This window comes from Dermochelys coriacea, chromosome 4 (genome assembly GCF_009764565.3).
Source record: "Dermochelys coriacea isolate rDerCor1 chromosome 4, rDerCor1.pri.v4, whole genome shotgun sequence".
NCBI classification, from domain to species: Eukaryota; Metazoa; Chordata; order Testudines; family Dermochelyidae; genus Dermochelys; species Dermochelys coriacea.
In genome coordinates, this window is record NC_050071.1 from 115,275,223 (window position 1) to 115,291,754 (window position 16,532).

The following is a 16,532-nucleotide window of genomic DNA, read 5'->3' on the forward strand; positions in this document are numbered from 1 at the left end:
TTATACATAGCATAGTCATACAGAGCATACAGATCACAGCTGCTCCTACAGTATTACCAATATCTTATTTTGAAGTGTTGACACCAGAACTGGACATAGTATTCAAGAAATGGTTTCATCAGCATACAGAGGTACTACAACCTTCCTACTCCTTTTTGATATTCCCCTGCTTATACATCCCAAGATCACATTAGCCCTCTTAGTCACAGCATTGCCCTGGGAGCTCATGTTCCGTTGATTATGCATCATGGCCCAAAAGTCCTTTTCAGAGTCACTGCTTTCCAGGAGACAGTTCCCCATCCTACAAATGTGACTGACCTTCACACACAAACCCCCGCCCTGATTTATGACACTGCATTTGTCTGTATTAAAATGCATATTGTTCAGGTAAGCCCAACTTATCATTGGATCCAAATTGCTCTGTAGAACTATCCCAATAATTATTTTTACTCTACTGATTTTTGTGTCATCTGCACACTTTGCCAGGGGTGATTTTATATCTTACATTTGGAAAGAACAGATCTCTGTGGGACTGAACAAGAAACACCCACATTGGATGACGAGTCCCCATTTACAATTATTTGTTGAGTTCACTAAGTTAGTCTATTTTTAATCCATTTATTGGATACAGACCCTTGGTTCTGGTCTCCTTTTAATTAATGTAATTGAGTCAGATTCTCAGCTGGTGTAAATCTGCATTGCTCCATTCAGAAGTCATCTGGCACTATATGTCTTTTGTTAGTGTTGGTATCTGATTGACGTGAATGGTCTTTCCAGGGTCCATCACTCTCAAATGGCCAATTCTGTATTATTTCATTCTACTTTCTAAATTTCTTAACACATGTATCTCTTAAATAATTACCTCCCTAGAATGACCAAGGCTGTTAGCGATGTCAGGCATTCAATTTTCCTTTAATAACAAATACAAAGTATCCAGAGGTTTAATAAGTCAATATCACTCTATCGGTCACTTCACAACTCAATATATTTTATATAAAATTTGATGTACATTATCTTAAATTTGTTTAAATATTATTATAAACATAATCTTTAAGAAGATGCAGGTCCGGAGTGACAGTCATTCATTAGTATATTATTAATTTTGTTATCCCTGTTCTTTGGTAAAATGTCCTGCATAGAGGCTGGAAACCTTCTTCCACATTTGATTTGTGGTCCCATCAAAACAAAAATAAAATTCCAGTTCATATCATTATTGTTTTGTCTCCTATAAACTCCAAATCAAATCCTGTATCAGATTGTCTAGTTTGTTTGGAGATGTTTTGACATCTCCCATATCACAGTTCATCGTCATCAGATAAGGCATCGAGATAATCTGTATCAACATATAAGAGAAATCCAGAAAACAAACTGTCTGACCAAGTGGGATCTGCAAAGAGACCATTTTGGTCAGTGTAGAAGATCTCAAGCCACACTTCATCTTCTGCTTGAAGATAGATCACCGTGGATCCAGAAGCTACGTCATGGTTTCCTGTGTTAGCATCAAATGTCTTTATTCGGTATTTCCCATTATGAACCAGCCCAATTGCAAGATGCTTATTTGCTAAGGTGATCTCATAAGAGAAGTAATAGATCCCTGGAAAGGCACATATAAATTTCCCCGTGGAAGGACTGTAATGCTCACCCTCATTGAAAAGGACTTTATTGAATATGATTGGTAATCTTTCTTCTGGGTAGCTCGTGGTGATGCCAACAGAAAAGGCAGATTTCAGCACTATCCTTCCACACTTACAGATCCCTGGTACACCTCGTTCTCCTCGTTCTCCTTTATCTCCCTTAGGCCCAGGTGGTCCAGCAGGACCCACTTCACCTTTGGCACCAACCAATCCTGTAGGTCCTTTTTTACCAGACTGTCCTGGGTCTCCTTTATCTCCAGTTGTTCCTAAAGGTCCAGTCTTGCCTCTTAAACCTTGAAAAACATTTTATATTAGTTAATTATTACATATACAATCTCTTTTGTAGGTGGCAAAGCAAATGATTCCATGAGCTACTGGATATGTTTGAACAAAATTAAATATATAATGAAACTAGTTTGGTGTAATCCTGTCAGATTTTCAAAAACACCCCACACTTAGAATGGAATCTGAGATTTTAAAAACATGTCTGTTTTTTGTATGTGTGCACTGACAATGCATAAAATTCATCACAAGTCAAACAAGGGTGAGACGTTATATTAATACTAAGGACCTTAATCTGGCATTTATTTATTTAAAGGTAAAACTCCATTTATTCTTAATGGAAGTTCTGTGTGCAGAACAATGACAGGATATAGCCATAAGAGCTTTAAAATTCTATTAGTAAATTATGTCACTATTGACAAGAAATAGCTTATATTTTTTAAACTGGAAATTCTTTAAAACTTCCAGTTACTGTATGACAGAGGTCCCGGCATGCCTCTAGCGGGGAGTGGAGGAACATCTGAGATGGCATGGCGGGACCTGGGCAGCCCCCCCGGGGCGGGAGGAAGGAGGGAGCATCTCCCAGCCTCCTCCCTGCCTCCAGCTCTGTTCTGATCCCATCCCCAAACACATTGATGGCTCCCGGCCTGGTGCCCAGCCCAGTCCTCAGTGTGGCTCTGCTCCCAGCCCCATGCTAGCCCGCAGCCTCGGCTGTTGGCCACGGCTCCATTCCTGGCCCAGGGCTGAGGCCGGGGGCCCGGCCAGGAGCAGAGCCTCATCTGGCCATGGGCCCTGCTGCCGGCCCCCACCATACCCTGGCTGCAGCTCTACTCCAGCCTCCCCCACCCCGCCCCCGAGCCGCGGCTCCCCTCCTGGCTCTGGGGTGGGTATGAGGGAGCGCAGACAGGAGTAATGGGGGGTGTGACCCTCAAAAGTCTGGGGACCGCTGCTATATCGCATAGACATTTGACAACCAAAGTACTAAACAGTACCTCTCAACTGAACTCAATCTATTAAACTGTACTTTTTTTATGTCTATATAATATTATACGTATTATACTATAATAGTTACCTATCTTTTCAAAGATGCATTTATTCCAAGGCCAGAAGGGACCACTGTGACCATCTATTCTGACCCCCTGTATAGCAGAGGCCATAAAAAAAAATCCTAGAACAGATCTTTTAGAAAAACATCCAATTTTGATTTAAAAATTGTCAGTGATGGAGAATCCATCACAACCCTTGGTAAATTGTTCCAATGGTTAATTACTTTCATTGTTAAAGTGTTATGCCTTATTTCCAGTCTGAATTTATCTAGCTTCAACTTCCAGCCATTGGATCATGTTATACCTTTCTCTGCTAGATTGAAGAGCTTATAATCAAATATTTGTTTCCCATGTAGATACTTAGAGTCTGTAATCAAGTCATCCCTTAACTTTCTGTTAAGATAAATAGATTGGGCTACCGAGCCTATCGCTATAAGGTATGTTTTTTAACCCTTTAATCCCTGGTGACTTTTCTCTGCACCAGAATTTATCAGCATCCTTCTTGAATTGTGGGCACCAGAACTGGACACAGTATTCCAACAGCACTTACACCAGGGCCAAATATTGAGGTAAAAATAACCTCTCTACCTCTACTTGAGAGTCTCCTATTTATGCATTCCACTATCACATTAGCCCTTTTGGAAACAGCACCTCAGTGAGAGCTCATGTTCAACTGATTTTCCACCATGACCCCCCAAATCTTTTTTAGAGTCACTGCTTCCCAGGATAGAGTTCTCCATCCTGCAAGAATGGTCTACATTCTTTGTTACTAGATTTACATTTAGCCATATTAAAAATACATATTGTTTGCTTGCACCCAGCTTACTAAATGATCTAAATCACTCTAGATCAGTGACCTGTCCTCTTTCTTGTTTACCACTTCCTCAACTTGTGTCAATGCAAACTTTATCAGTGATGATTTTGTTTTTGCTAGAACATTGATAAAAATATTAAATAGTGTAAGGCCAAGAACCAATCCCTTCAGGACCCCATTAGAAACACATCTGCTCATTGATGAATTCTTAATCCATTTAATGTGTGCCTCGTTAATTTTATATTGTTCCATTTTTTAAAATCAAAATCTCATGAGGGATGTCTCCAGAACAAAGGATGACCTTATGTAACAAATAAGCAGCAATACCACCACAAATGTGGTGATATTTTATATCAACATTTAAAAAATAAATATTGAAAAATGATTTAAAGCAACAAGAAAAGGGGCAATGGTGGGACAAGGTTTGGAGTGATTCAGTAATAAAGAAAATTGTACATTAATGTTGACCATGTCCTTTGGCTGACTAGGGATGTTTTAGAAACAAATAGGGTAGGAAGTTTTTAAAAGGGTGAATGCATTTTGAGGAACATGAATTACACATAATAATTTACTATTTGTAACTATGAAAACTTTTTTTTTCCTCGCTCACACTCACTCACACATGTTCTCCTTTCCTCTTATCTCCCACACATTGTTTGCCCCTATTACTTACTGTGTTGTGTGTTCATTTAGGCCCGGATTTTGCAAACAGTCCATCCATATGAGTAACTTTATACAGGTGAGTAGACCCCCCAAAATTAAACATGTTAAGGTCTGGAAATACTTAATTAGGGCAAGCGCACACAAAAAACCCAGAATATCTAATGTGTCTTTAACATTTAGTTTAATCTAATCCAGAATTACAAAACTATGATACGCTAATCTTAATTGCATGGTTATTAAATGGTATCATTTCAGGATGAAGCTAATGTCGCTTGGGTGCACTAACTATTTATTTTCTTAACTTGTTTGGATTTCTATTAAGTTTCACTTTAAGTCTGAATTTCCTGTGCTTATAATTGTTTTTGGGATAATTACAACATCTGTAATGTTTTAATTTTAAATTACTGATAGATACTCTCAACCTTAACATTTTTAATTTTTTTCAGCTAAAAATGAATAATAAATTGTAAATAATAATAATGAAGTTTTACCCTAGAGATTCAGTGTTCTTGTTTTATGAGTTTAAAGCTGATATAAGTTGTCATTTTTTGTTACATACATCTTACATTTATATTTGCTAGTATTTTATACTCAGGAAGTCACTGATAAATAAAATTTAAAAAAATACAGTAAGTTCCAGGAGAAGATCCTGGTTGTTGGTTTCTTTGTTTTGTTTTTTCTATTAGTTAGCACAAATATTCAATACCTGCATTCCCTTTTTCACCCCTTTCTCCTTTCCTGCCATCTCTACCATCTCTTCCTGGAAGACCAATACGCCCATGGGGCCCTGGTGATCCATTAGCTCCGGGGAGACCTGCAGGGCCCGGCAAGCCAGGAATGCTACAAATATATCTCGTGTAGTAATTTTCTCCTTTGAGCTGGTTGTGAAGAGATTGTCCGCTTGTATAGATGGCAAAACTTGTAACGTAAAGCAACGCAAACATCCTTGGCTCTGGAAAAAATACATATGTACAGACCATGAATGCATATCTTGTCATTAAAGCCTTCAGATGGTTTTGATTTAGATTATAGGCATATATACTTCACACTTTTAAAATCCTAAACATAAAATGGATTGAGCCAATGCAGGGCAGCACACTGAACTAGCAATGCTGCAATGGCCCCACCAGTTGCTGAAGAATTTAAAGATTTCATTTAATTTTCAAGCCTTCTTTATGTAAGGAAAATCTTCCAAATCTGAATGATGCAGTGTGTCACACTGAGACTACAGATAGATAAAAACAATATCCTTAAAAGAGGTGTGAAGTCAGTTAAGAAAATGGGAATTTAACTCTGAATTCTCATGTTTACAGTACAGTTAACTATTTCACTGTGGTAACTGAGAAAGAATCAGCCAGCTACTCTGGGATTGTGAGTCAAGTCTGAATAGAACAGATGGTTCACACTTTTCTCCAGTCTGCTTCTGAATGTGATACAAACTGATCTACATTGCATAGTCTCCCAACATGCTTTCACAAGAGTATTATGTTTTTTATTAGTTGTCAGTCTTCATAATTAAATAATCAGAGATTTTTAAATTTGTGCCTTTTGGTTTTATAATATACCATATGATGAAAGAAGGAACAGCTTACAATAGTAACCTGCTGCCAAGAACTTGCAATACCTTACAAACAACAATGTCCTGTGTTACTCACGATTGACTGGCCTGAAACTAGTGTGAGTTGTGATTCTGGAAATAGAGTTGTATTTTTTCTATATCAGGGTCCAGATCAGAGTATTTATGTGGAATTATCCATCTCTGCAGTGGTAATTTACAGCTTATAAGAAAATCACAGTCTACTAGTTTCTGGCAAAAAAAGGAAATGGAATGATGGAATCAAAGAAATCCATTTATATGCTATCTATGGCTTTATTATAATGAAAAACTCAGGCAAATTGCACAAAGAATCAGACTACTTTCCCAGAGAATCCACATCTCACTCACCTCTCTTCACAATATCTAGGCACCCTGTTGGTCATACTAGTTTGTCATGCGATAACTTATCTGTAAAACCAGAGCCATTTACAGTCCTTTGTAATTCATGAGTTTTCATTTGGTGTATAGCAGGCCCATATCAGCTCAGATGGGAAAAAAACTTTTTCACTGGGTCACCAGATAAATATAAATTTTACTACGGATCTTATTTATTTTACCAAATATAAAGTGAAATGGAATGGCAATGAAGAGAGACAGAGAGAAACAGAATATGGTCACGTGGTAGTGGAGACTGACAAAAGAACCAAATACATGTTTTTGAGCAAAAGAGAAATGCTCCAGATCCTTTAGGGCTATTGTGTCAGTTGATTGTTATACACAATCCCGTATCAAAAATGGCAAGGAGACTGTACTAATAACTTTATTGAAATTTGATGGGCACCTACAGTATGGGTCAGCCATTGCAGACACAATAGATCTCTAACAATTGGGTTAAGAGATAGGTGCTTATTGCAAGAGCAATAAGTGACAACTGCTGATGGTAGTTAGCAACCAACACTTGAGACTTTGGATGAAATTTTGTTCTGATTTCTACCACTTGCAGCCCTACTGAAGTTACCAGAACCATACAGGATCTAAATCAGAGAAGAATATGACCCTTTGCATTTAAGAGCAAGGTATAAATATGAGCAGGCTTTCTTTTATGTTTGAGAGCAGCTGGATAAAAAGGAACAACTTTGCTTGTCCAATTCCCATAGCTACATGACCAATGCATCCTCAGCATGTAGAACTAAAGAAGCCCATGAGATGACAGAGTGGCGGCTTTGGGAGTGCATGCACAGCATCTCTAGAGAGCGAGGGTAAAAAAAAGCAGCTACAGAATGGCAAATAAGTATTTGGGGACAGCACAAATAAACACGTGTGTAACGAATTGGCTACTATGTATATATGCTACTGTTCTGTACTGGATGGAATCAGAATTGGTTAACTGTGCTTTAGTCCCTTTACTGTTGACAGCTAATAGAGAGACTCACCTTTAGTTTAAGTGATTGGTTCTTATAATTTTGAAAGGAACACAGGATGGCTAGAGTGTTTGATCACAGCTGTTTTACTAGAGTGCTAAAATTGGAACTAAATCCGTGAGTTATAAGATGCACTTTGCTTTTCATATCTGGTATCCCTCTTCCAAAGAACACATATTTGTTAATAATTTAGATTAGGAAATGATGTCAGTCATCTGTGCCAAATAATTTCTCTTCCATCAAGGAAACAAACTTCAGGAGTCCACTCCTTCTGCATATCTTCGAAGCCAAAACAAGTGTAACCTTTGAGTGAGCTAGAGTTCACTTCATTTCCCGTCTCCAGTACCTTAAAAAAACAAAAAAAAAAAACCCAAAACCAACTCCCACAGAAAGTAGCTAGAGACCCAGAGTTCAGTCTCTAAGGATTTTCAGCAAGGATCGTACAGGGTCAACCTCCCAACATTCAAGTCCCAAAAGGAACTAAAGAAATGAATTTAATTAAATACCTTTATAAAATCTTATGACAAAGAAACAAATAATAACCTAATTTTTACAGCATGACGGCTATTTTATAATCCACAGACATTACCTTCACAGTTATACATAAACATAAATAAAAAAAAGAAATTTAAATCTGAACAGTTCAGTCCCCACAGAAATACAGCGAGAATAAACTGAAAGTTCCCGAAAGCTTATGTTTTGTTCACCTAAGTCTCAGGGCTTGGCTACACTTGTGAGTTAGAGCGCATTAAAGCAGCTCCAGGCGCACTAGCTCACAACCTGTCCACACTGGCAAGGCACAGAGAGCGCTCTGACTCCACGGCTAGAGCGCTTCTGGTACTGCACCTCAGCGAGAAGATTAACGCTTGTTGCGCCTTGGCTGAAATGCCTGAGAGTCAGTGTGAACAAGGTGTTGCATTACTGCCCTCTGATCAACCTCTGAAAATGTCCCATAATCCCCTTAAGTCAAGTGGCCACTCTTCTCATTCTGAACTCGCTGTAGGAATGCGGATGTTCCCTTTGAAAGCTCTGTTTCTGACAGCCGGCTGCTTATCTGCTCCGAGACACATAACCATTACTGTGGAATGATGTGTGTGAGAGAGAGAGGCGGGGGTGGAGGGGGATCTGCTGCTGTCTGAACTTACAAGATAGCACACTGACATGCTCAGCCCCCCCAAAAACCCACTCTCTCCCCCCACATACACACAAGACACTCCCTGTCACACTCCACCCCACCCCCCCATTTGAAAAACACGTTGCAGCCACTTGCATGCTGGGATAGCTACCACAATGCACTGCTCTCTGTGGCTGTTGCAAGGGCTGCTAATGTGGCCACACCAGTGCGCCTGTAGCTGTCAAAAAGAAAAGGAGTACTTGTGGCACCTTAGAGACTAACAAATTTATTAGAGCATAAGCTTTCGTGAGCTACACGAAAGCTTATGCTCTAATAAATTTGTTAGTCTCTAAGGTGCCACAAGTACTCCTTTTCTTTTTGCGACTACAGACTAACACGGCTGCTACTCTGAAACCTGTCATTATGTGTAGCTGTCAGTGTAGACAGACTGCAGCGCTTTCCCTACTGCACTCTACGAAGCCTGGTTTAACGCAAAGTGCTCTACATCTGCAAGTGTAGCCATGCCCTCAGTTAAAGTCTTTGATCAACAAATCTACATAGTCTGCTAAGTCTAAAACAACATCTTTCCTCCACTTGCTTGTAGGAATCTCTTCCGCTGCTGAAATCACTGCTAGCCAGTCAGCTAACTGATTAAATCTATACACTTAAGTGAATAATTGGTTAAAGAAAACCGTTACAAGAAAACAGAAAACTGAGAATAGCAAAATAGAAATGACTCTTTCCCCATTTCTACATTTTAAAAAAAAGTCGGTGACTCAGACTAGTCGAGACAATTTAACTAGAACAGTTTGGCTAAAATCAAGACATTCAAAGCATACAGTTAAAATAGAAGTTATTTTTCCCTCCCAATTTCCCCTTCCTATAATTAGCATTGCCCATGCTTCCCCGTTAGAGGGCTAACAATATCACTAACCTGCTTCAAAATGCTTCAGAGTTAGGGACAACAGCCTGCTTCCCGCACCTAGGCTCAGTTTCTCCCAGCTCGCACAGGGCACATGGCCTTTTGCAAAGCAGCTGCCCTGACTGCTTGCCCTCATGGAGTCTGACCCCAGCAACAGGGAACCTATTGGAGCATACCCAAAATTACCGCACCCAATTCCAGAAGTTTCTGGATGTGGACTGCTTAATCTGCCTAGCAAGAATGACCCAGACACAGCTCACTCCTACCTCCCCCCCCCCCGGAAAGGGTCTCTTAAAGAGATATCTCCATATTAGGCACATGGGTTACACAAGCACTCAGTGTTAATGATAATGGGAGTGATATGAATGCAATTCTCCTAATTTAAACAAGTAAGATTTCAATATGTACATTGTTTATTATGTTATGGTTCTGCAGCCAGTTCCACTAAGCAGAGCTAGAGCGCAAGACTAAGTATTTGCTGGTGGGTACAGTGTGCTCTGAAATAAGAAGACGTATTTTCTTTCATCAATTCTAAATATGATAATTAGCGCACTGCTGCTGGAAATAAGAGTAGCAGACTTATCTTTTTCATCGCCATTAGAATCCTAGTATTACCATCATCCCCACACTTGTGTGCAATTCCTAGAGATCATCTGGGCCTTGTAGCATTATATATTATAAAATAAGGCTGTTCCAGCCCTAACGTTTTGTTACAAGCTATTAAAATTACAGACCTGACTTTAAGAGATCCCCTGCAGATCACTTTTGCACTACCCTAATCCAAAAGAGTCTTTCCATCCGCTTCAATGGGCTTTGCATCAAGCCTTTAGAAATAGTCTCGCTATATATGGTATTTTCATTATATTCATCTAACATTATTTTAACTTTTTAGGATCAGAATAATAAGAATTGTAGCAAATTTCCCTAATGTGAGTTTGTTCTGCAGGTGATGTGATCCTCTTCCCTTACCTAGTTGAAGAGAGCCTAATTCTAAAATGCACCAACTATCACTGATTTAAAAGAAAAATTTCCATTTGAGACTTATCCTGAATCTGTTGAAAATAAAGGTTGTATTAAAAGCCAAGACTTATTAGACAGGTTATTCTGGCTGTATCCCTAATTTTCCCCTCCCTAGCCTTTTTAGCTTAATTCCAGAATACACACACATTTGACAAGGTAAAAGACTTCAGACCTCTCTTGCTTTTAAATTGTGTGTGCAGAGAAAGCTCAGATGATAAATCACTAACATCTCAGGCTCCATGTAATCTGCAGCCCTGTCTTCGGTGGCTTAACTGCTGAATTTTATAACATTATATAGTGGCTCTTAGTTAAATAAATAATCCAAACAGTCCAGCATTTTATAGGTTATTTATTTTTATGTTCATTCCAATACAAATCTTAATTATGAAATATTTTTCAATTATTGTTGTGGATTGGATTACAACCTTGTTGAAAATGATGGGTATGAATGTGCTCTTTATTTAAGAGAGTTGTAAGAGACATTTAAGGAGCTGGACCTAAAAAAAGCCATAATGGAATTTGCTCAGAAACTAGCACCATATGGGCAGAGGTTTTTGACTAGGTATTGTTTGTTCGGGGTTGTGTGTGTGAGGGTAAGAGAAGCTGGAGGGCAGACAGAAATTGAGAGATTATAATAGATTCCTTCATGGGGTGAGGGCCAAAGGATTAGCACACCTAGTCCCCCCTCCTGGTGGGTCACTCTTACAGTCCTGGTCACCATTCACTCAGCACGGATCTACACTTAAAATGCTGCAGCGGTGCAGCTGTAGCACTTCAGTGATGACACTACCAACCCCACAGGAGAACATCTCTGTTCGGCACAGTTAATCCACCTCTGCAAGATGCAGTAACTATGTTGATAGGAGAAGCCCTCCTGTTGACATAGCACTGTCTACCCCGGGGGTGAGGGCAGTATAACTGTGTTGCTCAGGGGTGTGCATTTTTTACACCCCTGAGTTATACATATGTAAGTTTATAGTGTAGACCTGGCCTCAGAGGCATAGTGATGAGTACAGGTGACTCGAGCCCCTTCTGTAGTGGGAGCAGTGGTAGAGGAGCCACTCCACCAGGCTCTGACACAGGGCCCTAGGATGGAAAGTGTCTGGCCTCCAAAAGTGGCCTCTGAGTTACCCTTCCAGTGTCAGCTCCTTCTGCTGCTTTCCTCTGTCAGCTTTCAGCCCCAGATAAGGTGAGAAGAAAAAGAAAAGGTAACCAAACTATCACCCCAACTAGACTCAGCATAAGTCCTATTTCCTCAAAGAGGCTTCTCCAGCCCCTTTGTCAGGAACCTTCATGATAGGTCTGTCCTCCTCCACAGCCTGGCCTCTTCTGAGCCCAGTTGTTCCCTTTTCAAACCCTTCTCCAGCTGGAGCATGGTCTGCAGGGCTGGAGGAGCAGGACTACCTGGGCCCAGTAGTTTCCTTTAACCCCTTTCATCCCACTGTGGGGTTTGTATAACCCATCATACAGACACAGGAACAGAAGCAAGACTTAGAGATGGACAAGCATGGTGTATGACCCTGGAAGAATCTAGAGAGAGGGCTTCTGGGTCTCGTGCTGGCTGAAAAGGCTTGGGTTGTAAGGAAAGAAATTCTCTCCTTTTGGCTTTGGTTCCTCCTGCATTTGGAGAAGCATAACTTTGTACAGTCCTAGTAAATAAACAAGACTGTATCAAAGAAAATACCAGACTCTATTGTCAATTTCTACTCTCAACTGAAACACCCTCAGGGTCCCGAACACTGACTATTCGCTCAGGTCAAAAGGAATTAACAGTATTTTACACTGCCCACAAATTGTGTCACAAAAATTTTGCATAGGCATTGCTATTCTGCATTATGGAATATGTTGGAATAGAAAGTTGGAGGTTTGCACAGGATGCAATTGAGGCTTCTGGCAGTTTAGCATTCTAGCTTGCAAGAGGCAGCAGAAGTGTGATGATCTCTATCCATGCACTGACAATTGAACCAGGGACCTCCATTGCTGAAAGCATGAGACTTTACAGCTATAGGATCTCTATAGCTCTATAGGATCCAGACTCCCGAGCTGGGCACTGTAACAGACTTGCATGCTCTATGAATCAGACACAGTGGGAAATGTGCAATACACACAGACCAGTAGATTACAGAAGCTTTGCATTTTCTCTTTACTTCTGCCTTGTGTAATAAGGGGAGAGGTGACCTGAAACTTTTTGGATAGAATGAATTTTTGTTTCCCACCCCAATAATGCCCCACTATCCCCAAAGATATCTCCTACTGAAGATAACAGATAGTCATAGTAGGTAAATCTTTCTGAGAAAGTGATCCGTAGTGGCATAGTTAACAATGCTGACATTTAAACTCTCATCCCATGCTTCAGTACACTTTTTAAAAAAAAAATGAAAGTGTATTCTGCAGCCAGATTCCATGACTATGTGTCCAATTCCATGGCCATGGACACATGGAAAACATGGGACATAAAATTAATTTGCCCATGATTTCACTGTGTGTGGTTTGAGGAGCATCAAGGTGGGGTTCATTTTAGTTTTCAGTCTCTGACTCCAAACAATCTGGCTCTTTCTGGTCCCAGCTATTTTGCTAAAAGCTGCCCTACAAGCTGTTCTGGATCCCTGCTGTGACCTAGGCTGACTATGTTGGCCTGGATAGTTATAGTGTATTTGTAATATTTGGGCTGGCACACATGGACAGTTATTTTACTGCCAACACATACAAAAAATTAAATCATGCTGTTGTTATTGTCTTTTTGTGCTTTTTTGTTCCTGACACAAAAAAGCTCAGAATCTAGGAAAGTTGCTCATGCAATTTGCAGCAGGCTTGTGGGGAAAAATGAAAGTATCTTACAAAAAAGAATGTTCATTATCTAACACTAGAAAACTCAGGACACAAGTATATGTCTGAAAAGAGCTGCTTCTGAAGGGTTTCCTTCACCTTTCCAAAAACAGAGACAGTGCAGATCGCCAGAGCAAAGCTCTAGGATGCCCCTCAGTTTGCAGGTTTAATGACATTTCTGACCGGGGCCCAGATTTACAAAGGTGTTTAGCTACCAAAAGATACAGACAGGCACCTAATGGAATTTACAAAAGTGCCTCAGTGAGTTAGGCAGATAACTCCCATTGCTTTCTTTTATTTCAGACTGGCTTGATTCTTTCAGGTTTCCCACAATCACTTTTCTATACTCTTGCCAGAGTCCATCAGATTGAGGGCCCCTGCACTAGAACATTCTTCCTTACCAAACATGATACATTTATAATACTAGCCCTAATGTCACATGTGGGGCAGAAGGGGATAATGCAGTCAAGGAAAAAGGAAAGGGAAGGGAAGCAAGTGAGATAGAGGTAGAGGGCAGGAAAGAGAACAAGGCAGAGCCTGAAAGGCATAGGAAGAGACAAAAGACTAAAAGTAATAGAAAATGTGTGTGTGAGTCACTCACGCACAAGGGCTGACTTTCCATTGCTTTGCTTCTTGTGCCACAGCACCACACCTGTGCATAACAAGAGCAAATACATGTGTATGTAACCCTTCTGCCCATCAGAGTTGGAGCAACAAGGGCCGGGTTCAGTATCTAGGGGTTCCGTTTCAATAACACAATGCAAAACCAGCTCAAGCCCCCACCCAGTGACCTGGGACAACCACCCCCTGCATACCTCTAAGAGGCAATACTTCCCCTCTTGCATGCACAGAGTCTGAGTGTAGCAAAAGCCTTTTAATAAAGGAGGGAAACAATGCGGCATTATGTTGGGGAAACACTACAAACAGGATTCATAACACAAACCATGAGCAAAAGACCCACCCCCAAGTAAGTTTGGCAGTGTCCTTTTCCCCTCAGGATCTTAAGTCTAGCAACCCAAAAGTCACCCCTCCCACAGTTCCTGTTCTTGGTCAGTGCAGCCCCAAGAGTTTAGAAGTTCATCTGCAGAGTTTACCTCCGAGCCTGGGTGGAAGTAGGGGGAGGGATGGTGGCATCTTACATGCTCCACTGCTTGGGTTGACAACCAATTGCCATGCCTCTCCATGGGGTTCTGCTGCAGTCTTCATCACCAGTTGCACCTCTCCACCAGCTGCCCTGCTGGCTGCCCCTCTCTGCCAGCCATCCTGCTAGCCACTCACCAATATGTCTTCAACTCCTCCACTTAACACAGCAATTTCAGCTCTTAGTAACTTCAGCTCTTTAGTGATTTCAGCTGTTAGTAGGAGAGGGCCCAGCGCTAGCACAAGCAGAACCACTAGCCCAAAGTAGGTCTAATACTTAGACCTAGGAATCAGTGATTCCAGCTCTGCGGCATATGACAAAACTTCTAATTGAGTCAAAAGTAGTTCTGTTATTACACAGTGGAGAGACAAGGGGGAAGGGTATCAAAATGGTGTTTAGGACCCTCAGCAGGAAACCCACACTACCAAGTACATATACCTGTCCCCCATTCTCTCTCAGTTCACTGGGCTTTGGAACCCATGCCCCTTGCCTAGTGAGTGCTATTAGTTGAGGGTGAGTCCCTCCACCATAAAATGCCAAGTACCATTTCTACTGTCCTTGATTCCATAACCAGGATAACAACACTTTATTACTCCTACCCCAATAACAAAGAGACTGGGGATCCTACAGCAGCCAAAGTGACTATTTGGGCAAGCAGTCCCATCATGCTAGGCAGGGTGGGTGTGCCCATGCAAATGAGATCAGCCACTGAAGTCCTTTTCCACAACTCACCACCAGATGTCAGGGTAGAGCTTATTCTGACTCTGCTTATATGTAAGATGCTTCTCTAACAACTGGGTTGCATTTTGTACTCACTTTGCATAGGTACGAATGCGGCAGGGCAGAAGGGGAAGCAGGCTGTGCATATAGGGCAGGGAGGGAGTGGGGGATTTCCTTGCTGAATGTATCCCTGTCTCCAATATTGCTTACCTCCTGTTCCTGTCATGGTGGAAGTTATTAGAATGTAGAGACTTCTGAAGAGTTATTTTTTCCCCATTTGCCTTTGGAAGGCACCAAATACCAACATTTTAAAATAAAAAAATATCAGGAAAGGATACTCCCATAGAAGGGATTTATTCTCCCCCTTACAAATTATTCAGTTCTGGAGGCTGATCAAATGGTATCACCCAGGCCACTATGTATGTGCTAAAAAATCCCTCAAAAATGAACATCTAGCCAGAGATCTAAGCCCTCACTTCAGCCACAGCAAAGATGGAAGGGGATAGGAAACCATTCTGACGAAGTATGTTGATAAATTGGAGAGTGTTCAGAGAAGAGTCACAAGAATGATTAAAGAATTTGAAAACATGTTTTATAGTGAAAGACTCAAGGAGCTCAATCTATTTAGCTTAACAAAGAGAAGGCTAAAGGTTGACTTGATCACAGTCTACAAATATCTACATGGGGAACAAATATTTAATAATGGGCTCTTCAATCTAGCAAAGGAAAGTATAATACAATCCAATGGCTGGAAGTTGAAGTAGAGAAATTCAGACTGGAAATAAGGCATGGCTTTTTAACGGTGAGAGCAGTTAACCACTGGAACAATTTACCAAGGGTCATGATGGATTCTCCGTCACTGACAATTTTTAAATCAAAATTGGATGGCTTTTCTAAAAGATCAGATCTAGGAATTATTTTGAGGAAGTTCTATGGTCTGTCTGATAACAGGAGATCAGATTAGATTATCACAATTGTCCCTTCTGGTCTTAGAATTTATGAATCTATGATTAAACTGAGAAGTGTTTGACTGTTTGGGAGGAAGAGGTCATCTCCATGTTTAAGACCTTTGAGAATCATTGGTCTGGTGAACTCAGTATGGGACTAGGAGCCAGAAACAGCTACTGACAGGCTCTTTGGCCACTTACCTTCTCTGACCCACACTAGGGCTTTGTCTACACTAGAAAGGATTTCCTGGTATAGCTATGGTGCAAACCCTCCTAGTGGAGACATAGCTTATACTGGCAAAACAGTTCCCCAAGCAAAAGAATTTATACAAAAGAACTTTTCTGCTGGTATAACTGGTACAATACTAGTGCTTTTGTTGGTATCGTTATGTCAGCTAGAGTGTGATTTTTTCCATACAGGTCCCTGACATAGCTATGCTGCCAA

General features: G+C 40.7%; 1 protein-coding gene across 5 annotated transcripts in view; it reads right to left on the reverse strand.

Moving 5' to 3' along the window:
• Positions 1-896: 896 nt before the first annotated feature.
• The window catches only part of C1QTNF7 (C1q and TNF related 7), a 59,694-nt gene continuing 44,058 nt past the window's right edge, over positions 897-16,532 (reverse strand). The window contains exons 1-4 of one of the 5 annotated variants that reach the window (XM_038399933.2): positions 14,374-14,577; positions 7,410-7,743; positions 5,146-5,391; positions 897-1,927 (exon numbers count right to left, since the gene is read on the reverse strand). In XM_038399933.2, the coding sequence (XP_038255861.1) occupies positions 1,296-1,927; positions 5,146-5,383 (870 nt within the window). In that variant the 5' untranslated portion in view covers positions 5,384-5,391; positions 7,410-7,743; positions 14,374-14,577 and the 3' untranslated portion in view covers positions 897-1,295. Of the gene's footprint in view, positions 1,928-5,145; positions 5,392-7,409; positions 7,744-9,445; positions 9,710-14,373; positions 14,584-16,532 lie in introns of those variants that run through there. The other 4 variants (XM_038399932.2, XM_043514134.1, XM_038399931.2 and 1 more) reach the window with 4 other exon arrangements.